Genomic DNA, 25162 nt, shown 5'->3' with positions numbered 1-25162 from the left:
TAGTCCTATTCGTCCTAACCCGAGCCCGACCTATGACTCGATATTAACTCAAACTGATTGATGACCCGATAACGAGTTAACTTAATAATAACTGACCCCATAACGAACTAACTCAAATACATATAAGATTATAAGATAAAACATATGCTAGTAGCTTGGTCTGACACTGATCATAATCGAACTCGACCCTTCTTGTCACCGACGAAAAACCGACCTGGACTATAGTTAACCTAAGTCTGTCATTAACTGTACCCAACCCGAACTCGATTTGAGCTAATCCAATTAACCCGACCCATAACCGATCTAAGACACCCGATTACCCGAAAATTAATTAAAACAATCCAACATTCAATATAAGTATATATTTATTTATTTATTAGTATGACATGTCCCGCACCCATTGGCTATGCCACTTCACTCCACGTCCTCTCAACTTAAACTACAACACTCTCTTCTTTCTTCTACTAGTAACCGTTGACACCTCCTCCTCCCTAAATAAATAAAAATCCCCAATTTCCTAATTTCCTTAAAATCTTTGAATAAATTAACAAAAAAAACATGTCAAATTAATTCAATTTAACTCCTTATAAAACCCTAATTTAATTTCTCTATCTCCTCGATTTCCTAGTTTTTTTTCGCTCGATCTACAATTGCGATTTACGGAGGAGTAAGAGAAATTTCGTGATTTGATTTCATCAGATCTCAATTTAATTCCAGGTAGATTGTTTTTTTTTTGCTTAAACCCTAAGTTTTGTGATTGTTAGATGATGATTAATTGTTTTTGTTTGTGGTTGATTGTGCAGAAAGAGGGATTGTTCGAGTTTTGATAGTAATTAGGGTTTAATCGAGTAGAAGAGATGAAGAATTTGGAGAGATTAGCGAATCTTGCTCTTGGAGGTTTGTAATCTTGATTTTTGATTATTTATGTTTGATTTTGATTATTTAGTGATTAATTTGATTGTAATTGATGGTATGTGAATCGTGAGTGTTTGAAGTTTTGATCTTTTGATTATTCGATGTGTCGAATGTAATTGGTGATGTTTTAGTGATTAATTTGACGGTTTTCGCGTGGCACTGTGTTTGTAGTAGGTTTTTGATTTATGAATTTAGTGAAATTGGTTTGCTGAGTGTTGCAATAGGTCGTTAACCGGGCATTTAGTTGATATTCTGAGCTATAGTAGTTAAGAATTTGGAGAAAGTTGGTGTAGTTTAGGTTGTGCTTTGGTGGTGTGGGAATGCTTGTGTATGCTATGGTGGTTTGTGGTTGAGTTTCCGGTGATGTGTACTCTGGCTTGAATACCGTTTGTCAGAGAGTAGTAAAGTCACAAACTTTATATCAACTAACGAGGTCTATCATTGGTAATGTGCATCATTGGTTATGTTCAGGCTCTGTTCCGGTGATGTTTACTTTGGCTTGAATACCGTTGTCAGAGAGTAGTAAAGTTGCAAACTTTATCTCTCTGTCTATCATTGATCCAGTGTGGACTATTAATTTTTGATGGTAGTGGGCTTTAAATTGGTATTCATATCGTGGTTGATTGTCTCTAAAACTAAGAAGCTTAGAAGCTGTTATCATTATCGTGGCATTGTTGTGGCCTTGTAAGTTAGAGGATTGCTTTAAACTGAATTGCCTCCTTATGTACTAGTGGTTGATTGTCTATAGAGCTTAGAAGCTATTATCATTGCCCACTTGTCGTAGAATCGTAGCAGTGTTGTGGTCTTGTAAGTTGGAGGATTTCATTAATCAGTCTGCCTCCTTTTAGCATTTACCAGTGTTTGTTTTTCAGTAGAATCAGAAGCCATTATCATTTCCTTAGCATTGGTGTGGTCTTGGGAGTTGGAGGATTGCTTTATACTGAATTGCCCCTATTAGCATGTGTTAGTGGCTGATTGTCTGCTGAACTTAGGGGTCGTTTGGTTCAAAATATCGGAATGGAATGGAATGAAATGGAATGGAGTGTGATACTATAGAGGTATGGAGTTAGAACCCCATAATTGCTCATAGTTGTTTGGTTCAATCATGGAATTGATAGTGTAATAGTAATTAGGTGGAATGGAATTAAAAACTTGGGGGTGTAGATGGGTATGGGATTCCAAAGGGTTGGAATGGAGTTAGTATCTAACTCCATTCCGAATACCTCCAACCAAACACTAGAATGGATTGAATCCATTCCAAAATCTCCAACCAAACACCCCCTTAGAAGCCATTGTCATTGTTGTGGTTGTGGAAATTAGGGTTTTCTTTTAAACTGAATCGCCTCCTTATACTTTGTATCATTGTCGTAGGCCTCGTAGCGTTAGTGTGGTCGTGGAAGTTGGAGGATTGCCTTAATCTGAATCGCCTCTTTGTAGTACTCCTTTCATACACTTTAATTTCTCTCAAATATTTATAGAGTAGGAAGTTTAAAAGTGGATGGATGGAGTATGTACTAATACTATTTTGCTATCGTCTTTGTGTTTGTTATCACCTTTTCACGTGCTGAAAAAATAATCGAGTGTGTGTTTCGGATTCATACTCTTTGTAGTGTAGTCGTGGACAAACTAGCTTGCTAACAGTTTCAAGTTGTCTTCTTGCAGGTTTAGCATTGGCACCACTTGTTGTCAATGTGAATCCAAATGTAAATGTTGTATTAACTGCATGTCTTGCGGTATATGTTGGGTGTTACAGGTCCGTCAAGTCAACACCACCTACAGTGAGTACTGGAACCATTTTATTTTATTCAGTTCATCAGATTTTTAGTACGTTGCTGGTTTCTTATTCATGTATACGATTATCTGTGATGCAGGAAACTATGTCCAATGAACATGCAATGAGATTTCCCTTGGTTGGGAGTGCAATGTTGTTGTCTCTTTTTCTACTTTTCAAGTTCTTTTCTAAGGACCTAGTCAATGCCGTGCTTACATCCTATTTCTTCTTACTCGGCATATTAGCTTTCTCGTAAGTTATTTTTATAATATTATCCTCTTAAAGTCTTTCAATAATAATTACTCCCCATTAGCCTATCTGGCTGCATTTTGTTTTGTTAATTTACTTTTATCTCCAGTGCAACAGTGCTGCCTTCTATTAAACGTTTCCTGCCAAAGCATTGGAACGACGATGTCATTGTCTGGCGCTTACCTTATTTCCGATGTATGGTGGTTTTCATCTGCAACCTTTTACTTTAGCGTTGTTTTGTCGTATCCTTGCTCTCATTCTGGTATTCACTATTTTTGTTCAATGCATAGTTTAATGGTCCGTATTGTGCTTCTGATCTCAGAAGCCAGTTTTGCAAGAGTGTAGTTTTATTGTTATTTGGAATGTTTAAGTCGGTTGTTAAGGCGACCGTTTTGCTATCTTGGTGACACTATCCTTTTTGTTTAATAGTTTGATCACTCCTCCTCCTTTTGTATACGTCCTCCATTGCTACTTGTTTGTCGTGATCTCCGTATTATGTTCAAAAAGATTATTGCAGACAGTGTATTCAAGATACTATCTTTTGACCAATATTGTTTGCTATATTATAAGCCAGTTTTGCATGGTGTAGTTTTATTGTCGCCTAGAATCTTTAAGTTAGTTGTAAAGGTGACCGTTATGCTATCTTGGCAACACTATCCTTTCTCTTTTGTATTACTCTTTTCCACCTTCTACTCCTCTTCCATTTGTACTTGTTCTTCGTGGTCTTTCATGTCATCTTCTAAGAGACTATCGCAAACAGTGTATTCGAGGTGTTACCTTTTGTCCAGTATTTTTGTATGTTGCCTAATTATATGAGGTTCATATGGTTATGTCTGTTTCTACAGCTGTAGAGTTTGAGTTCACAAGATCACAAGTTGTCGCGGCAATCCCCGGTTTCTTCTTTTGCGTTTGGTATGCTTCAAAGAAGCATTGGCTTGCCAACAATATCCTGGGCCTTGCATTCTGCATTCAGGTTTGACAAATGGAATCTAATATTTTGTCTATTACCTACTTAGTTTTAAAAAGCAGCCACGGTGCTGTGTGTGCATAAGGCAAGCCTTAGGCGTAGCTAGCGAGGCGTAAGTGCGTAATAGTATGCAGTTTCTGGCATTTTTTTTCCTTTTCTAGTGTTTCATTACACCCTTCACTTTCCCCATCATCCCCAGTTTTTTTTTTTTGAGAAGTACAAATTCGTCTGTGAAAGTGTGGAAGTAGTGTTCCTCACTTCCTTGTGTGCATAAGATGTGTTTACGTCACACAATCATGCATCATCTATTTATTACATGTCCATTCCTCTTTTTCTAGTATATCGTCTAAAATAATGTATAATGATTACTTTTCTCTCCACAGGGAATTGAGATGCTTTCTCTCGGTTCTTTCAAAACTGGTGCCATTCTGTTGGTGAGCATCTCTCCCCCATTCTGTGTTTTAGTTGAATTGTTTATAACTGAAAAATGCTTATACTGTTGCTTTGCTTGTACGATTGCCACCAAACTGCAATTTCTCGTGGTTTCTTCGGTTGTCACCCATCTTACATTAGGCAGTTCTGACTCTCGGTTTGATTACTTGATACCTGCAGGGCGGACTCTTCTTTTATGATATTTTCTGGGTCTTCTTTACTCCAGTGATGGTTAGTGTTGCAAAGTCCTTCGACGCTCCTATAAAGGTGAGTTTCTTAGGTCCTTCAAAAATAGTTTTGTTTCTTAATATGGAGTTAATCGGTTAGGCCAGTATTGTTAATTTCATTTTGTCTACAGCTTTTGTTCCCTACCGGAGTTGCTGCACGGCCATTTTCCATGCTGGGACTGGGTGATATTGTTATTCCTGGTGAGAAAAAGAAATCATTATTTATCATTATCCTTTAATGTGTGATTGTTCTCTGTTGTACCCCGCTCGAAATTAAGCGGAAGTGAAGGATTAATGGAAAACTAGTATAGACCCCATGCAATTATGCATGGTATATATAGTATTTTACTTTTTTAGCGCATTATTTATAAATTTTAAATTAACCCTGTGAACATATATTAGCCCTTCTTTTATCTTAAAATGTCAATAAATTTTTATTGTAAAAATTCTTTAAAGAAAAAAAAAAAAGAATTTTCGTATCATAAAAAGACTGGAGATAAATTTGTGGAGAATGTAATATGTTAAATCTTATAAATATTTACGTTTAAAAAATTATGCCCATTTATAACTCATCATACCTATAGTATATATGCTAAAAATACTAAAGCCTAATTTAGGAAAATAGGAGTTTCACCTATTCTTTTAGTAGATAGGGAATGACACATTAGTGTAGTTCAGACATTTACCACACTAAAGAAATGATTTATATGATACTTTATGAGCTACGGTGTATTTGGTAAATTATTGGATCACGCATAACGGGCATACTCATATGTTGTATTTTGATGCTTTATTGACTTGGCTGGGTGAATTTTGTAGGCATTTTCGTGGCTTTAGCATTGCGATTTGATGTCTCCAGAGGGAAGGAGAGCCAATACTTTAAAAGTGCTTTCTTCGGCTACACGCTTGGTTTGGTTCTTACCATTGTTGTCATGAACTGGTTTCAAGCAGCACAGGTACGTATTGAATTTTCCGTCACGGCCACATTGCTTAGTTCTCTTCTTTTGGTTTTGGTCCCCCAAATTCTATTCGTCTCGGCCATACCCTTTTATTTTGGTGTGTAAGCAATATATGCATTACCTAACTTGTAATCTTACTCTTTTGTTTCAGCCGGCACTTCTTTACATTGTACCCGCTGTCATTGGATGTTTGGCGTTGCATGTGTTATGGAATGGCGATGTTAAACCGGTTGGTTACACTCCCTCATCATTTGCAAAACCTCACTTTTTGAATGCGCCTTTTGAATCGTCCGTCTTCAGTATTGTCCTTAACTCCTTATGGCTCTCTCTGATTCTTGCTTGTTTCCGTCTTTCGTTGCAGCTAATGGAATTCGATGAATCAAAGTCAGCGGATAAAGAGGATGCATCTAAAGATGACGTCTCTAAAGAGGACTCACCCAAAGAGGACGGTGAGGATAAGAAAGCACAATAAATGTATCAAAGGCGGAGATTTAGTTTACGGGCTCGCTACATGATGCTTTCATCAGGGCCCGAATCCCTTAAAACCTTGGGGTCTTTTCTAACTTATGTACCCTTCACAGTTCATACACTTTCTTTGTAACAGATTTTGTTAGAAATGAGAACTATACTCTCGTTACGAGCCCCATAATAGGAAACTTTTTTTTTCCGTCACTCTCCATACTATGCATTTCATTTTTCATGTTCGATTGTTTGCATTAAGTGTTTATATTGGGTAGTTAAGTTTCGTTTCATAGTGAGACGGTCTTGTGCAAGAACTTGTACGAGTTACAAAGTTTCGACAAAAATAATTGGTTTAGAGTTCGAATTTCATTGCCAATTGCATGGGCGTTGGACTATTGGAGTATTGGTCCCCTCTACGAGTGACTGGTTTGCATGATGATGTCCTTGTAGTAGCAACCGTGATTGCGAATTTGCAACGGTTTATTAGTAAAAATCGGTAATGGTGACGCTTTTTTGAAAAGAAGACATTAACATATGTAAAGCATACGATTAGAAAATTGAGATGTCAATGCATTTGAGAACGTCATTTTCACTCTGGCTTTAAAGTTTAAAGCAACATTGCTCCATGACCACTAAGTCACTAAACTAGCAAGTGTAATAGTGATGATTTATCCCAACATACTCATTACATAATGGTCATCGTGTTAAAAACACATGAATTTTATGTGTTAACGTCAGAGCGATAGGTCTCTTACAAAACGGTATTTACTTGTAATCGGTCGGTGGATTTAAGAGGGGCTAGCTGGGACGCTCGTCCCCCTTAAACGGTAAATCATGGTTCCGCCATTGCGTCGTGGTATTGCAAAATCGTCCAACAAAAGACAAATTCTTGGTGACGATTGAGAATTAATTGGTTTTGCATCAAAAAAATTCTCGAGATTTAGCCACGGTTAAATTAACTTACTTGTCATCTATGAGTTAAATATTGTCAGCTAAATACTAAGATGATCATACGTTTTCTTCAACTGAAGGATACACTCTCTCCGTAAAGTGTAAACTATTCACTGGGAAAGATGAAGCAGTAGCCACTAGCCACTACTCGTAGTTAGTAACTAGATATGATGTATACGTATAATAACTACCGAACTGTACTTGCGATTCATTCTACTGACACTATCAAAGAAGTTGACACTTTGCCACTTGCCGCCCCACGTTTGGTATGTCTTTATGAATTTGGATTTATACAAACTTGTATGAGTCGGGATTCTCTCCATTTATTTTTCGTTTATTTTCACTTTTTATGTTTTTATTACGTAATCAATAATCGAGATTTAATCTTAGGTAAATCTGTTTCCTCTCCATTCGTTTTCTATAACTTAACTATTTTAGACCGTTGGTTCGATAATGAGTAATGAATGACCCATCAATTTCCTCTAAAGAAATGGAGTAGGTCCTAGTTCAACCTGTATAACCAACACAGTACAAAGGGTCTGTTGATGTGAAAATTCATAAATTTAGTGAGATGACTGAATATATATATTGAATATTTTGACATATTTCTTAATATGTTAACAATTTTTCGTGATATATGTTGGAACTGGCGACCTTACTTAGCGGGAAAGAAAAGGTTAATCCCTCAAACATTGAATTTTGAGGGCTCTCTTAGTGAATTTACCTTTTCACATCTCAAACTCAAAATTCATTATTTTCGCTCTTTCCAATCTTATATCCCGACTCTCTAATATAATAAACTAACTACTTGCTAATATCTACTTGATTAGTTGATTGTATATGTTTGAAAACATATCGTATTCCATCAGATGAAATAACATATCGTATTCAATCAGATGAAATAGAGGAAATACGTATATATATCTCGATCCGTTAGTATAATGAGTGGTTACATACTTACATGCAAAAGCTAGTGAAGCTTTGTGATTATATGAATACATTATTGTATGAAATCATCACATTTTATGGATGGAATAATGCACATCTATGGATTTGAACTTTGGAAGATATATAAAAGGACACTTGACTTTTTTCACTGAAGAGGATCAATTAGTGCAAAGTTTTGCTCCTTTGCCTTGACAAAGGTAGACCATTAAGGTCCTTAACTAGGACCACTTGCCTTTAACTTTCCTTTTCTTCTATTATTATTTTTCATACAGTTAGTCTCCCTTAAGACGACACTATCCATCTTAAACTTAAAACGGATCAAATAATATCACTTGTGTATATAAGAATGGATAGGGAAAAACAATATATTTGTTTTATCTTATATGAAAAAATGGTGTAATATTTGACCCGTCTTAAGCTTAGGTATTTTAAATGAGAATTTGTTTTTTTCATGAAAAATTGGGGGAAATAAAGACACCAACAGTGAGTAATTAGTACTTGTACTTAGTAGATTGTAGGGTTTGTTGATAGTGTAGTAAACATGATTAGGGCCATAAATTCCTTAATGAAATAGTATACCACGTGCTTATCTGTTATCTAGTCTATAATGTTGCACATTAGGTTCGATCATAACGTATGGTTAATTATTTTTGACTTAATCTCAGTTTATTATTATGTTTTTTATTCTAATAGAGTAACAAGTTCGTTATTATTCGAATGTGTACAAGGCGATTCTAGGATTTGAATACAGGGGTGCAAGTTTAACAATGATTTCAGCGATGGGAAGTCGGAAACTAAAATTTATACACAAAAATTCGCATGGATAAAGTATCAAACACTAAATTAAAATAAAATTGAGGATATTTGAAAGTCAGGACACAATTTACAGGGATCAAACTCATAACCTTTAGATTACAATTTACAAATTAAGCATCCAACCACTGGACCACTAAACATTTGATGTTACTTATTGAAACAAACTTGTAAATATTTCTGAACAAACGGGATGCATGTGAATCCCCTTCACCCTCCTTCTGAACCACCCCTAAACGTGTATCCTTAAAACCCATGTTAATGTAGCTAAAAAAAGAAAGTTTTAACATCCTCAAATTTTCCACGATCCTTTAGACCACTTATCAAAAAAACGATTTATTCCACGTTAATAAACTATCAACTAGGTACTAGCTCGAAATTAACCATTCACAAGTGAAATTCATCCATGCTTATAGGCTATAATCTATAACAAATTCTTCCTTCAGACAATTTTAAGTCAAAACTGCACTTAAAATTATACTCACAACCGATTCAAATAATGTTAAAATAAAATGGGGTTGTGACTAGTAAAAAATAACTAAGACTATTAAGTTAGGAATTCAAAACTAAATTATACACAACTCAACCCAATACAATTAATAATTGGATTGTATATATCAAAACTCTTAAATTAATCGACAATTTAATGAAGGGCGAAAGTGGTAATTAAGCCCCTTAACTCTGTTCAATTGTGAAATTAGACCCCATAAGTTTTATTTGGAGCAATCGAGCCCCTTAAGTTTTACCAAAAGTGAAATTCAACCCCAATTTTAATTAAAAACATTTTATATTAGTATTAAACAATTTATTAAATAACTAAAAATTACTAATTGCAACTTTACGAATTTCTACATATTTTGTTAATCATTGAAGAACACTTTTACATACATATTTAGTAAATTGTTTATAATTTATATAATATTCATACATATATAATAAATTGTCTATATACTATAAAAATTCAAAATAAAACAATTCTCAATATTTAATATAAATATAAAAGTTATAAAATTATAAAACAAAATATTTTATATTTGATAAATTGTATCAAAAGTGATTTTAATATAATAATTTGGTGAAAATTATGAAAATGGGGTTGAATTTCACTTTTGGTGAAACTTAAGGGGCCTGATTGCTCCGAATAAAACTTATGAGGCTTAATTTCACAATTGAACAAAATTAAGGGGCCTAATTACCACTTTCGCGATTTAATGTCTATTACCTCCGTCTTAACCACTAAACTAATCGGCAATAATTTTGGACAAGTTCTCTACTCTACAGTCCACACTCCTCTCACTGACTCTCCCAAACTCCTCAAAACAGAAACTCAACTCTCTCTCCTCTTTCTCTCTCTTCATTCAACTCAATACTCATTCCATACCATTAATTCCGCATTATTATATTCGCTCTGTCTCTCTCTATATATCTCTATCATTATCACTGAAGGACGGAGATATTTTTGCGGCGTAAGTCAACCGTCGCTTGACTTTACGTAGACTCGTACTTTCGATTTTTCGATTTTTTTGTTAATTTGAATTAGTTACTGAAATTCTCAAATTCAGCGGAATTTTACTCATAATCGTACTAATTTTACGATTTTCGGCGTGATTCTGTATCTATGATTGGCGAATATTCCGGAATGCTATTAATTTGAAGATTTTGTTGCTGAAAAAATTCGATGTGTATGGAGGAGTATGGAATCGTTTGATTGTTTCGAAAACGGATGATAATAATAATTTTAGTTGATAATCTTGATTTCTGAGTGAAATTTTTGGAGAAATTAGTGAATTTCAGCTGGATTCATACGTATAATGATGGAAAGGATGGCGTCGGATCTTAATCGCAGCAATTTTAGCGTTGAACGCGATATTGAGCAGGTAATTTCGCTGTTTTTTTAGTTTTGTATCGTTATTTCGTTAATTTGTTTGATTATTTATTGATTATGTTAAGTAGTGGAGTGTATTTTCTGTATGAGGTAATTAGTAGTGTTAATTAATTTCAATATTTGATGATGTTGATCATGTTGTGTAATTTGAAACGTTTGGAACATGGAGTGCATCAGGAATTCTGTGTTTAGAGGTAATTAGCGGTTTTAGTTACGATATTTGATGTAGTTAGCGGTGTTTTTGTGATGTTGATCATGTTATGTAATTGAAATGTTTGTAACAGGAAATCAGGAATTATTGTTAGTAATAATTCATGAATTGATGAGTTAACTGTATTAATTGCGACTGACCGGCTGAAATTCATTGCAATGTTGAATTGTTGATCATGTGTGTAATTTGAAGGGTTTGGACTTTGGAGCACTGAATGTAGCTGGAATTACCTGTTATTCTGTTAGTAATAGTTCATGAATTAACGAATGACGAGTTAAGTTTTTGTTAATTGTGCCTGTAGTAGATTGCTATTAGCTGAGAGTCTGAGACACTAGGGCCGGATTATTTAGGGGCTTAGGGCATGCTCTTTTGAGAGAGTGTATTTGTATCGAGTAATTTAGAGTGAAGAAACATGATGATTCGATAATTTGTCTCTCAGATAGTCGGATTAGCATTTACCGAGATGAGAACTAGATTAGTTTTGTCGTTAAAGTTAACAAAATAAAAGAGATACGGAGTATGAGTCAGCTTGTCAAACGTTGTAGGTTGTGTTGTTGCTCTACTTTTAGATAAACAGCTGTATTTCGGGTCCAAATGGTCACTAATCTCGTCACTTCTACTTCTATTGGTGTGTGACAATACTATGCACACATTTGGAAAATTCTTGATGAGTATACTGTCCATGCCATTTATATTGTCCCTATTTGACTTTTATTGTCAACTTTGACCACTATTTTCTCATAGTATACTGTAGTTACAAGTTACGTAGTATTTGAAAATATAATATGAAGATAGTTGTTCTGATAAATTAGACGTAGCTTGACATCGTACCTTGATTTAGATTTGGAGATATTTATGCTTAATCAATGTCAAAAGAGAACTATATAAATGAGAATGCAGGATTGGCGGAAGTAATAAAAATATGTATTTGGGCTATTGCCATATGAGGGTGTTGAATTTTTAACAGCTTAAAGCATTCCCAATCGTGCACCAGTATGGCAGTATAGACGCGTATTAGACATTGCTAATATAGAGAACATTGCTATACGAGTATGAGTATGCGATTCTCGATTTTTTGATTTTTTGCCTCGTTGTTGACTTATAACATCTGAGCATTCCTTAACTTCCTATTGTGCCTGTCGCTGTTATTAGCATGTCTATTAAAATCTAATGATTACATTATGACTTAGACGTCAACTACTCATGCATAAAGAAAGCAATGGGTCAAGTGAAACTCACAACAATGCTCACGAATTATTTGGGGAACTTTTGTGATTTACGTTACCTTTAGTTAGGTTCTAATCCTCTTATTGTCATCTATACTAAGTTTTTATTTTCTCATTGATTCTTCTTTGATACGTCAGGCAATAACTGCTCTTAAAAAAGGTGCATGTCTTCTTAAGTACGGAAGACGAGGAAAGCCAAAGTTTTGTCCATTCCGGCTATCTAATGTGAGTTCTTAGCACTTTCTTTTTTAAGATATAAAGATGCAGCATTGAAGTTGGTATTTTGTAACTAGTGACTTTGGAGAATTTATTGTAGCAACTAGCAAGATACTAAACAACGCTTTTATTACTTCTAATTGCTACAATATTACTTTCAGGATGAGTCTGTTCTGATATGGTTATCGGGGAAAGACGAGAAGCACTTAAAGCTAAACCATGTTTCCAGAATTATATCTGGCCAGCGAACGGTAAATATTTGCAATTAGTTCAACATTCTTGCTCAGGAGTATTAAATGAAATGCAGCATGTTCATGCAAATTTTTCAAGGCCTACTTGAGTTGGTTTGTTCTACTAAACCGTTGTACTCCCTTAGTCCCTTCTTTTGGGATGAAAACTAAGCCATAGTGTGCAGCGATACTAAAATTTTATTCTCTTTGATTTGTGGTGTAATACTGTAATGTGTGTAGAGATATGTTCTGATTTATTTTTCTCCTCTATCTCAGCCTATTTTCCACAGATATCCTCGGCCGGAGAAGGAGTACCAGTCATTTTCTCTTATATATAGCGATAGATCATTGGACTTGGTAAGACTGTGTCTTATCTTTTGATGTTGGAATGATCAACGCTCCACTTTCTGTGCCTTCCAGCATGTTTCTTGAGCAATTGTCATTTATAATTCTCGTACCCAGATTTGCAAGGATAAAGATGAAGCCGAGGTTTGGTTTAGCGGTCTCAAAGCATTAATTTCTAAAAGGAAATGGAGAAGAGAGTCAAGAAGTGATGGCATTCAATCTGAAGCAAACAGCCCACGTACATATACACGAAAAAGCTCCCCTTTGCATTCCCCCTTTGCCAGTGGCAACAACATACAAAAGGTATGCTCCTATATTTTAGAAAAAAAAAAATCAGAAGTGATATATTTGTTTCTCAATATATCTAGAAAGTACATATTTATATTCTCAATTAAATTCAGGATAGCGGTGATCACCTTCGGTTGCATAGTCCATATGACAGCCCACCAAAAAATGCTTTTGACAAGGTATTCTCAGACGCTGTGCTCACTTTGCCTCCAAAGGGGGTTTTCTCGTCAGATTCTGCTGTTGGATCCCTCCACTCTTTGTCATCAGGTTCAGATAGTGCATACAGTCACATGAAAGGCGTGGCTAATGATACTTTTAGAATGAGTCTGTCAAGTGCAGTTAGCTCATCAAGTCATGGTTCTGGGCTTGATGACGGGGATGCTCTGGGCGACGTATTCATTTGGGGAGAAGGCACAGGGGACGGAGTTCTTGGTGGTGGAGTGCTTAGAGTAGGAAGTTGTCTTGGAATTAAGATGGATTCTTTGTTACCCAAAACCTTAGAATCAGCTGTAGTCCTTGATGTCCAGAACATAGCTTGTGGTGGACGGCATGCGGCTTTAGTTACTAAACAAGGGGAAATTTTCTCATGGGGTGAGGAATCTAGTGGCAGGCTAGGGCATGGAGTGGATGCTGATGCATCACAACCGAAGCTCATAGATGCCTTAAGCAGTACCAATATTGAGCTTGTAGCATGTGGTGAGCATCATACTTGTGCTGTCACTCTTTCGGGTGAATTGTACACTTGGGGTGACGGTGGCCTTCTTGGGCATGGGCATGGTGTAAGTCACTGGGTACCAAAAAAAGTGAATGGTCCATTGGAAGGCATACACGTCTCATATATCTCATGTGGACCCTGGCATACTGCTGTTGTGAGCTCAGCTGGGCAATTGTTCACTTTCGGGGATGGTACATTTGGTGTTTTAGGCCATGGGGATCGTAAAAGTATATCCATGCCTAGAGAAGTAGAGTCCCTCAAGGGTCTTCGTACAGTTCGAGCTGCTTGTGGTGTTTGGCATACGGCTGCTGTTGTGGAGATTATGGTAGGGAATTCAGGTTCCAGTAACTGCTCTTCAGGAAAGCTGTTCACTTGGGGAGATGGGGATAAAGGTCGACTTGGACATGGCGACAAGGAGGCAAAACTTGTACCAACCTGTGTTGCTGCTCTTGTTGAGCCTAATTTTTGTCAAGTAGCATGTGGACATAGCATAACGGTTGCACTTACAACTGCAGGTCATGTTTATACAATGGGCAGTCCTGTTTATGGGCAGCTGGGAAATCCACAAAGTGATGGGAAGCACCCAAAACGTGTTGAGGGAAAACTCCTAAGATGTCATGTGGAAGAGATAGCCTGTGGTGCGAGTCATGTTGCTGTTTTAACCTCAAGAACTGAAGTGTACACTTGGGGCAAGGGTGCCAATGGACGCTTAGGTCATGGGGATTCAGAAGATAAGAATACTCCGACATTGGTAGAAGCTCTGAAAGACAAACAAGTTAAAAGTGTTGCTTGTGGTAGAAACTTCACTGCTGCTATATGCCTGCATAAGTGGGTCTCAGGTGTTGATCAGTCAATGTGCTCAGGCTGTCGCCTGCCATTTAACTTTAAAAGAAAACGTCACAACTGTTACAATTGCGGGCTCTTGTTTTGTCATGCATGCAGCAGTAAGAAGTCTCTTAAGGCATCTATGGCACCAAACCCAAACAAACCTTATCGTGTTTGTGATGGTTGCCTTGGTAAACTTAGGAAAGCATTTGAGACTGATGCTTCCTCTACAAGTAGAAGAGGAATCGTAAACCAGGGGGCTCACCTTAGTGAAAGACAGGACATGTTTGACAATGAATCCAGGGGCCAGATAGCTAGATACTCGTCAATGGACTCAATGACCCAGGTAGAAGCTCGCTCGAAGAAAAATAAGAAGTATAATTTTACCAGTGGCCATGTATCACCTGTACGTAATGGAGGTTCTCAATGGGGAGCTAATATAGCTAGATCTTCTAACCCTGTATTTGGATCATCCAAGAAATATTTCTCCGCTTCAGTTCCTGGATCAAGAATAGTCTCTCGAGCAACATCACCAATATTAAAACGACCTAGTCCACCTCGTTCAACAACTCCTACCCCAACACTTTCAGGACTCATGACCCCAAAAATAACGGTGTATGATGCGAAGATGGCCGATGATAGCCTAAGCCAGGAAGTTATCAGAATGAGAGCTCAGGTATGGATCTCCCCTGCCTGTACTCTGGTACTAGCACCTTTGTTTGATATATAATCTTGTTTCCTATTTACTCGCAAGTAGCAAATCGCCCATAAGGGTTTACTTGTATGTGAGTTGAGCCCCATATTTTCTTATCTGAGTAATCTGACTACCAAGTGATTCTGAGTAACCCCTCTGTTTTCTCATGGAGTGGTCTGGGCGTTACGTTTCTATTTTTACTATGTAATTTGTTCAACATATGACTTATGAGCGTTCTTAAACTCATCAATAAGATGGGCATTACACTTCACTAATATTTTCCAACACACCGACAATTTCTGATGGAGCCATTTTTTTTTTTTGTGGGGGAGGGAGGTTATATAAGCTTAATCAGGCTCGTAATGTTTTGCTTCCTTTTCATTTAGTAGATAGGACGCCCTGCTTTTGGGACAAGGGTTAGTTTGAAAGACCTCGCTTTGAAGGCTCTGGCCAGTGATGACGTCTATAGAACAAGTGTGCATAATTCTATATAACTTTGTCCTCAGGCCTGAATCCTGATTGCCTGATTGGTTTCTTGATTCTTGCATTAGATAGAGTGACCGACTGATCGGAACCTTTCTTTCCCATATTGATAATGTGATTTAAGGTTGATGGAGTGCCTTGTTTTCTCTGCTATGATGTTCCAAGCAAACTTCCGGGTGTCATTTCACGCTATAAACTGCAGAAGAGACGCCTTCTGATGAGAGCGAAATCCTGCGGTTTGAGTTGGGTAAAGCTAAATGGGGAAGATATACATATATGGTATATGCGGTCTTAAAAAGATGTTCGATTATTTAGTTATGAACTTTTGATGACTCTCTTTTAGGTTCCATGAACTTTTGACTGCGCCTGGGTTTCTTCATTTTTTTTTTCGTCGAGTGATTTAGTAATTTAACAAATTTACTGATTCTCAAATTGATTTGTTTTTCGAAAATGAAACACATCTGGAGAACTATTCATCTATGAGTTATGCTGTTACAGCCTCATTTCATTATCTCATCTGTTCCCTTTGTTGTAATTTGTAATAGGTGGAGACCCTTACTCGCAAAACCCAACGCCAAGAAGTTGAATTGGAAAGAACAACTAAACAGCTGAAAGAGGCAATAGCTAGAGCTGCCGAAGAGACTGCAAAATGCAAAGCGGCTAAAGAAGTGATCAAGTCACTCACTGCCCAGGTATCATATAGATAAACTAAACCCTTGCAGTTCAGTTGTTTATATATCCCCTTGGCTTATAAATTGAAGTAAATGAGTTTTTTACCCTATAATGTAATGCGGGATGCACATGTGTTATTAGATTGGTTTTGATTTCTAGCTTCTTATGCTGGAATTAGATAGACTAGCGGTCCTTTAAACCAAGGTAGTGTTTGGAAACACATAATTGATTTCATTTTCATGATTTCAATTGTAGAAATTCAAATGTTTGAATTCAATTCCAAAATTGCGTTTGGGAAACCCATGGAATTGGAATTGGAATGAAACTTGGGTGAGACGGATATGAGTCGAGGTCATTGGATGTTTTATATTTGAAAAAATTAAATATTGTCTCGGAAAATATTTGCGATCGGAAAAAATATCATAAATAAAAATATTGTGATGAAATTTGCGTCACAAAATAAAACGTAAGAAGTGATGGAATTGAAATGACCACTATATGGTAGGTATTTGAGAACCCCAAATTTTAACTAGCTTGGAATTGATAAAGAATTGAGTCAATTCCAATTCCAAATTCTAGGAGTTCCCAAGCACTTGAAATGTCTCAATTACGGAATTGAATCTCAATTACGGAATTCAATTCCATTTCAAGGTTCCCAAACATACCATCACATCAATTTACGATGCTATATGCAAATTTCTACTGACTAATTGTCTTATATGCTCATTCTTGAAACAGTTGAAAGAAATGGCGGAAAAGCTCCCTGTATCAGATTCACGAAGCAACAAATCTCCTCCATTTCTGTCTTTTTCATCCACACCCACTTCGGTTGATAATTCAAATGCATCACTTGACCAGTATAATGATCATATAGCTAGCCTCCTGACAGATTCAAATGGATTGAATGGACTCGTGCTGTCTAATGGGACTGCTAGCCCAATCAATCGTACCTCTGTTCAGACCAGATTAGGTAATGCAGAAGCAACAAGAAACGGAAACAGAACTAAAGAAGGCGATCCTCGTCCAGAGAATGAATGGGTTGAGCAGGATGAGCCGGGTGTATATATTACATTTGTCTCCTTGCCTGGAGGTACCAAAGATCTAAAGCGTGTTCGTTTTAGGTGAGTGTTTTTCTTTTCTGGTCTCTTACTGTTTTTTGCTCACTTTATTTCGATTATCAATCTGAAATGAGAAGAGTATCTTCTACCATGCTACGTTACTCAGACGAGTATGTTTCCAAATCTCGGGCTGTACTATTTTAGCTTTTGGTTAAAAATTAAAATGAAATGTCCACAGGTGATTGAGGTAATGTGAAGTGTCGCCGTGTCGGAGTAAAAATAATCCCGCCTTTCCTTTACTTTAATGCGGTTTATGATTCCCGCTTTCTTGTGTGAAAGTGGCGCTGAACGAGTATATAGCTTTGGTCCTGCCCATAGCCGTACCGGGATTGGCCCTTTTTCCCATAAAGAAGATCCTTTCCCACGGGAATTTTTTTCTCTTTTGCTAATGCTAAAGCTTCAACTTCTTCTTCCTCTGGAAATGCGTCTTTTTTTTTTTTTTTTTGGCAACTGTAAAGGAAGGTAGTAAAAATAATCTTTATTTCCACCATCTTTAGCGAAATTTATCAATTCACTCATTTTAATACTTGGATGCAGTCGGAAAAGATTTAGTGAAAAACAAGCGGAAAAGTGGTGGGCAGAAAACCGGGTAAGAGTATACGAGCATTACAATGTAAGGACAACTGACAAGTCAAGTGTTGGCGTCGATAGTGAGGACTTAGCTCATTGATGATTTTAAACAACACGCTTACTAATTTTAGTTCTTCAGACCACAGCTTATGGAATATATGATCTCGTGTTCGGCTGTTCGCCCTGTTCGGTGTTCCACACAGTTTTGCTCGGTTCTATAATGAAGTGTTGAAGTGTGTGCATATCGCATTCATTCATTCATTCATATTGTAAAGGCGAAATGAATGAAAAGCTCAAACTGTTTGACATCCAATTCTTTGTTCTTATTTTCCCACTCGCCTCACTCCTTTCGGATCCGCCCAATTCGGTTCTTTGTAATTTGATAGCAGCTTTTTCATTCTTTGCTAATTGTAAGTTGTGAGGGTTAGAAATGTATATTCATTCAATTAGTCTCATTATTAACGGATATATCCGTCTAAAAGTGAACGACGGGTCAAATATGAAGTAGTGACATTTTTTGGCCTCACCATGCAACTTATTGCAAGTGGGTGGATATTTGGTCCGTCTATAATTATAGACGGATATCTCCCGTCTATAATGAGAATTTGTGATATTCATTTTAGATTGCTGGCTATTGCTGAAATCGGCGCCATGTAAATCATTAAATTAAAGCAATTTTTTAGGTTTTTATTCTTCTGTACTGTATTTCCGCCAATTTTTTTGCCTCTCAAATCGGAGTATTTTGTTGAGAATCTTTGAATTTGTATTTTAGAGTATCTCGGCATTGGAACTGGCCCCGCTCAGTCAAATGCAAAGACGCTTATGAAAGTGCGAGCAGCGATTCAAATTTGAATTAAACCCGAAACTTTAATTGGTTCATCTTAATCCATACTAGATCCAACTTTTTTTTTTTTGGGTGACGAGGGAACCCGCAGCTGCTGCCTTCGGTCGGGTGTACGTGATAGCCTCCAAACCACGTATACCAGGTAAGTACTAGATCCAACTTTAATAGATCTAATATTGACTTGATCACCGGTCTTTAAATTGGATTTGACGGAGTTACCTGAATAACACAGCTCCCACCCGATACTAAATTATAAGGTCTACGTGCAGTCGCCATTGTACATAAAAAGGATAGCTTTCACAAGTTACAACCATCAAACAATTACACGATTATCACAAATATCGGGATTCATCAAAGAATGCTGACTTCCACTATTAAACATCATTTTTTCTTATTTTCCATGTTTTTAGTTATAAGTATCATGGTTGTTTTAGTCACTTTAATTTACTTATCATGTTCTTCAATAAAGACCTCCGTGAGAAAGCGTCTCCTTCAATGGTCTAGGGTGTCCTGTCCCGCTACCTTTTGGGTTTTGCTTCACTCTTGGAATCAAGTTTGGTACCTTTTGGACCCTGTGGAATGGAGTTTGGCTGCGAGGCTGTCCTCGTTCTCATGTATCTACAGGCTGGTTTTATTGGTTTGTTGGTCCTATGGTCAATGGGTACGATTACTAAGGTGTAGGAGAGTAATCTCCACCGATGGCAGACTTCGTCGTCTTGCTTTTCACCCTTTTTATCTACGTTCTTTTCGTAAGAGCGTAAGTACACCTTGTTATTGCCACCCGGCGGCTCGTATGTGCCAGCGGTCTTTGGAAGTCAGTTGCGATGGTGAAGCTGGTACAAATACTCGTTATCCATATTCCGTTGTACTCCACACTATCTTAAATTTATTAGTTTGTATTACTGATATCGTTTTAGCTTTAATTAGTGGATGTATTATGGGCTCGGTGTGTCTGAACCTTATGTAATACGTCTTTTCCCCTCTGTCAAAAAAAAAAAAAAAAAAAAAAAAAAAAAAAAAATTACAAGAGAGAGAGAGACGTCGACGGAAAATAATGAGCAGGAAGCTCTGGCCGAATTTAGCCGTTCACCAGACGAACTAATTTTTCATGAACATTCTTACAACTTAAACAACTCAGATCTGTACAAAGTATATTCTTACAGCTTCACAAGTTATAGACTGAATAGCACACTGCCCCGTTGGCCAACGATCTTCCGAAGATAATCAGACTGTTTAAAAAGCTCGACCAGTGATGGGAGCTGCAATTTGCAGTCTGACAATGGCAAAACTCGGTATATAATTCTGGCATCTTCGCCAGTATCACTAGGTCAGATTGTTGAAAGCGGCCGTTTTCACTTAAAGGATTCTTGTGTTTTTAACAGAAATTCTGCCGGGTTTTCCGTGTCATCCCATGGTGACCTCGAAAACTCCCCGTTTACGGAACAGAGACCAGCTGTAAGGGTGGGCGTCCTAGGTGACAAGGGTGCATAGGTTCCACCTGTCACAAGGTAATGTTCAATTCCAATATTCAATCCAACAATGATACCCTAGCATCGCAATAACTCCCATAGTCCCGTTTAGGGCAAGGTAATGAGGGATCAGATGTACACCCTATGTAGGTAGACTATTCGTGCATGATCCATACTGAAAATTGTGTTGGTAAAATGTGACTACAACAACAACATCAGAGCCTTAATCCCAAAATGATTTGGGGTCGGCTGACATAAATCATCCTTTAGAACCGTCCATGGGTGAACGCACACCTCAAAAATGCGAAAAAATAGAAAAGAAAAAGTGAAAAACAAAAGGGGAGTGAAACATAATACGAAAGCCAAGTAAACTTATAGGTTTTAAAATCGAAGTCCGGATTTCTTTTATAAAAACTTAGAATTTAAATTGAGAATAAAGATTAAAACGATTTTGAAAACCGAAGTAAAAGTTAAGGGCCGAAGTAAAACTTAAGGGGTTGGTAAAATGTGACTAATACTTCAAATACAAGAAGTCGTGTCGGTTTGCACAACCTATAAATTGAATAGGTGTGAAATTGAAAAGGAGCACACCTTTAAATGATGGCAACTTCTCCATAATATCTTTGGTCATCTGCAACAAAGTCGTTCCTGAGACTACGACAATAAAGCCACATATTTCCGATACAATGGCCCCTGCATCTTGACCATCCCAATCCTGACATTGACATACTCTCCATTATGTTAGCAAAAAGTTCCAATACTTTATCATCATTTTAAGTTTTAGCAATGAGCAAATGAGACACATTTTCCGAATTTATACAGAGTAATGATTTATAAATAAATATTGCAGAAAGACGAGTTCGTAGGTACCTTGAACATGATCACACTGGCAAGAATTGTGAGAGTTGTGAACATGACGTAATATATAGGAGACACAACCACGGTGTTGAATGTATCCAATGCCTGAAATATTGCACAATTATCCGCTGTAAGATATAACGCTATAATCTTATCAGCAATACAAGTACAGAGTATATGACTATACATGCATATAAGCGTAAGAGAAACATCGCATTGATAGCAGAACAAAAACATAAAGCATTGATAACATTCTTCATAATTTTGTTTTGTTCTCGACATTATCAGGTAATGTTCTTGGTTACGCATGCTGATGAGATGAACTGATGTGAAACTGCTCATGAAACTCATAAACAAAATATAGTCCGTAAGATTTTATCTTGATAGAGATATATACAGGACTTGCTCATGAAAACATAAAAGTTGATCTCAAAAACAAACCTTGTTCAGATAATTCATTTGAGTTAGTACACATGTCAGGAGAACCAATGCAAAGAACCATGTTTCCGGATACAGTAACTGGTTATTTCCTTCCAATGTCAATTTTAACGAAATTCCAAGAGCTTTGACACTCATGACCTGCACTTACACCAAGGAGAAACAGCTTTAGCTTGTGATGACGAGTAAATGTAAGTTCAACAGAAAACGGCTACTGAATACGGATTAGTATGCTACTGGTTTCATATCAAAGCATTACGCTAGCAGCCTGATCCGTGGACTATCAATTGTGAAAAAATATTTGGTTTTCAATGAACTAACTATGTCGATGTTTTGCAGATGTCGGTTATCTTAACTAAATTCAATGAGTGGTAATACACTAATAATCATGACCCTTGGCCTTGGCTCAAAACATCGGGATCAAAACTGTCTTTGTGGTTCCCTTTACACCTTGAAAGAATGAACAATGTCGATACTTCGCATAACTCTAATTTCAACTTTCAAGCTTCAACAGAAACTAGATGCCTATGAAGTTTTACCATGAGGTTTCAGGATAAAGGTCTTTACCGAGAGAGAACCCATCAAGGAACAAATTCCCGTGAATATCAACACATTTGAGTGTCCACACAGTGGTGCAAAGTAAAGTAGCAGAATGAAAACCAAAACAAGGACGGAGCCAACGTACATAAGAAATGCTGAAATCAGAGATAAAAACAACAGTACTAAAGGTTAGACGCTTGTAAACAGAAACAGACGAAAAAAAACTCATTGTGAAGCTAGCAAATGACGGAAAATTTACCCATTTGGGTAGCCATGTTCCATATTTCCTGAACAGACGAGATAGAATGCTCTTGCGGTGCATGAATGACTATAATCACTGAGCCAACTATGCACATTAAACATCCCATGAACCCTAACTTGTTTAGCTTCTCATTTAACACGCAGTGCGCCAATACAGCACTGCACCACACCAATCATAGACATTACGACACCACCTCAAGCTCAAAACACGTTAGTAACACGAGAAAAAGTACCTGACAATAATGCTCATAGCTCCTAAAGGTGTAACAAGAACAGCCGGAGCAAATGCATATGCCACAAAGTTTGCAATCTCACCAATAATCACTGTAATCACACACAACATTAGAACATTACTCGAATTTGAGTCACCCCATGATTACCATGACCCATGAAGATTGCTCAACAATTGAAACAACATACACAAACCCTCCAATACATTCTACAAAAATCATCATTGGCGGAACTAAGGGGGCTAGCAGAGGCGCTCCCCCCTCCCCTCAACCCAACAATGAAAAACACGGAATTTTCGTTTTGTTTTAGCTTACCTTATTTTATTAGTAGCCCTCCAACCCAACAATGAAAAACTCGAAACTTTCATTTTATTTAGTTTACCTTATTTTGTTAGTAGTCCCCCCAATTTTCAGCCCAAGTACAAATCCTGGCTCCGCTACTAATCATATTATATAAGTAGTCCCCCCAACCCCAAATATCGGCCCTAAGTACAAATCCTGGCTCCGCTACTAGCCTACTAATCATCAATTCATCATATAATTCAAATTTCATCAATAAAACAAACAAAATCAAATACTTACTCATGAATAAGCCAATCCACCACAATGGCTCAAAAAGATATGAATGTCCTCCAAGTCCTATCACCAAATTAAAAAAAAAATGAATTACCCAAAATTCTTAATCTCATAATTAACTAAAAATCATAAAAAACATAACAAAAAGTATAATCTTTCAAAAAAAAAAAACAAAGAGGGATTTATTTATTTATACCAGCTCTAACACCAGAAGCAGCAGCTTTCCATAAACCTTTCTTTTTGATGATGAAGCTAGCTCCAATGAACCCACTTGATGTAAATGCCAATGTAAGTCCAATCAAATTTTCTTTGGATACCCACATCATCAAATCCCCTATAAAACCGATATCTCCGTCTTAAATAAGAATTTGTGTATATTTGATCAATTGATTTGATTTTGTTCTATAATTTCTATGTATAATTGTCAAAAATGTAGGGTTAATTTGGTTGATTTTGAAAGTCTTTTGATCATTTTTTAGGGGAGTTTTTGTTGAAGACAACACTACTTTTTGTAATGATTTAACTTATTAATCCTAGTTGGAATTGTCATGTTGTTGGGTTGTTGACAATAAACAAACCAAAATCGCGGGTACTTGGAAGTTTGTATGTGCGCACTAGTCAATGCCCAATAATTTGGCTTTATTATATATTTTTCAACCCAAATTGTTACTCCCTCCCTTCAAGTCCACTTTACATTTATTTCATTTCCGTCCATTCAACTCCACTTTACAGGTTTTCTTATTTGGCTAAAAAAATGACAATTCTATCCTTATTGAAAATCTTTATTTACAAAAAATGACACACAAACCTCACACTAACCCACCATAAAACCCCACCTTTATGTTTTTTTAATATTTTTAACCTCTTCTTTCTCTTTCCCCATGTACTTTTAATACTTTTTTTAATCCGCTCTTTAATATCCGTGTAAAAACTAAAGTTGCAAAGTGGAGTTGAATGGAGGGAGTATATAAGATGGTCTTAAATGAATTATTTTTTAATTTAGCTCATAAAAAAATTGAAACCTTATTATAATTTTATTAATGCATCATGTATGTGACTTTTAATTAGAGATAGAAGTGGGTCGTGTCGGATTGTGCCCGCTTAGTGTGTCTAAAGGAGAAATAGGGGCAGCACCTAAACACGAAGGGTGAGTTTCGTGTCGTGTCGACTTGTATTGAGTCACGTTTCATTTTCTTCCGGTTTGTCTACCACGCGTCCGGGGTCGCTTCACGAGTTGCCTTATTTGATGTTAACATCAAATAACAAGTATTAATCCACTGTTCACGACCATCCGATTTTTCGTTCGAAACTGGTTTAACGTATATTGCCACCCTCAAACATCCTCCGTTTTTTTTTTTAAATTTGTGTGGCCGCTTTATCTGAACCGATGAGTCGTATGTGTGATTTATGGACCTTATTGTTCCGGGACCCTGGAATCCCGAAAACTGTGTATATACACTTTAATTTAAGCCGTTTGAGAGGTCGGACTGAGTCACGTTTCATTTTCTCCCCATTTTTCTAACACACGTCCGGGGTCGCTTCAGGAGTTGCCCTATTCAATCTCAGCGCCAAATAACAAGTATTAATACATTGTTCACGACTATCCAATTTTCACCCCATTTTGGTTTATCGTATACCGGCACCCTCAAATAACCTCTGTTTTATTTCAAAATGTATGTGGCCTCTTTATCTTACCCGAGGAGCTGTCAATGTGATTTATGGACCTTAGTGTTCCGGGACCCTGGAATCCCGAAAACCGTTTATTATACACTTC

The 25162-nt window shown here is 36.9% G+C and overlaps 3 protein-coding genes across 3 annotated transcripts; 2 read left to right on the top strand and 1 right to left on the bottom strand.

Annotated features, from left to right (window-relative positions):
* The first annotated feature begins 461 nt into the window (after positions 1-461).
* Positions 462-6192, top strand: LOC141646610 (signal peptide peptidase 2). Its single transcript, XM_074454487.1, has 12 exons — positions 462-717; positions 804-897; positions 2578-2693; positions 2787-2938; positions 3045-3130; positions 3781-3908; positions 4286-4336; positions 4515-4601; positions 4693-4762; positions 5381-5517; positions 5672-5749; positions 5882-6192. Exons 2-12 carry the CDS (start codon positions 858-860, stop codon positions 5990-5992), a joined length of 1056 nt encoding a protein of 351 aa, XP_074310588.1. The 5' UTR covers positions 462-717; positions 804-857; the 3' UTR covers positions 5993-6192.
* Positions 6193-9932: 3740 nt separating this feature from the next.
* On the top strand, positions 9933-18860 carry LOC141646622 (PH, RCC1 and FYVE domains-containing protein 1-like). Its single transcript, XM_074454502.1, has 9 exons — positions 9933-10571; positions 12155-12241; positions 12394-12483; positions 12739-12819; positions 12925-13110; positions 13209-15311; positions 16358-16504; positions 17223-17605; positions 18140-18860. Exons 1-9 carry the CDS (start codon positions 10506-10508, stop codon positions 18270-18272), a joined length of 3276 nt encoding a protein of 1091 aa, XP_074310603.1. The 5' UTR covers positions 9933-10505; the 3' UTR covers positions 18273-18860.
* Positions 18861-20063: 1203 nt separating this feature from the next.
* LOC141646623 (putative magnesium transporter NIPA7) lies at positions 20064-24001 on the bottom strand. The gene is made up of 9 exons (XM_074454503.1): positions 23585-24001; positions 23395-23451; positions 22816-22906; positions 22581-22741; positions 22349-22476; positions 21785-21922; positions 21356-21448; positions 21077-21200; positions 20064-20514 (listed from the first exon to the last, which is right to left on the bottom strand). The coding sequence occupies exons 1-9, from the start codon at positions 23712-23714 to the stop codon at positions 20369-20371; spliced, it is 1068 nt and encodes a 355-aa protein (XP_074310604.1). The 5' UTR covers positions 23715-24001; the 3' UTR covers positions 20064-20368.
* Between the last annotated feature and the right edge of the window lie 1161 nt (positions 24002-25162).

Source organism: Silene latifolia, chromosome 3, assembly GCF_048544455.1.
Source record: "Silene latifolia isolate original U9 population chromosome 3, ASM4854445v1, whole genome shotgun sequence".
NCBI lineage: Eukaryota > Viridiplantae > Streptophyta > Magnoliopsida > Caryophyllales > Caryophyllaceae > Silene > Silene latifolia.
Note: the sequence above shows the minus strand (reverse complement) of the source record. Positions and strands in the feature narration are given on the sequence as shown.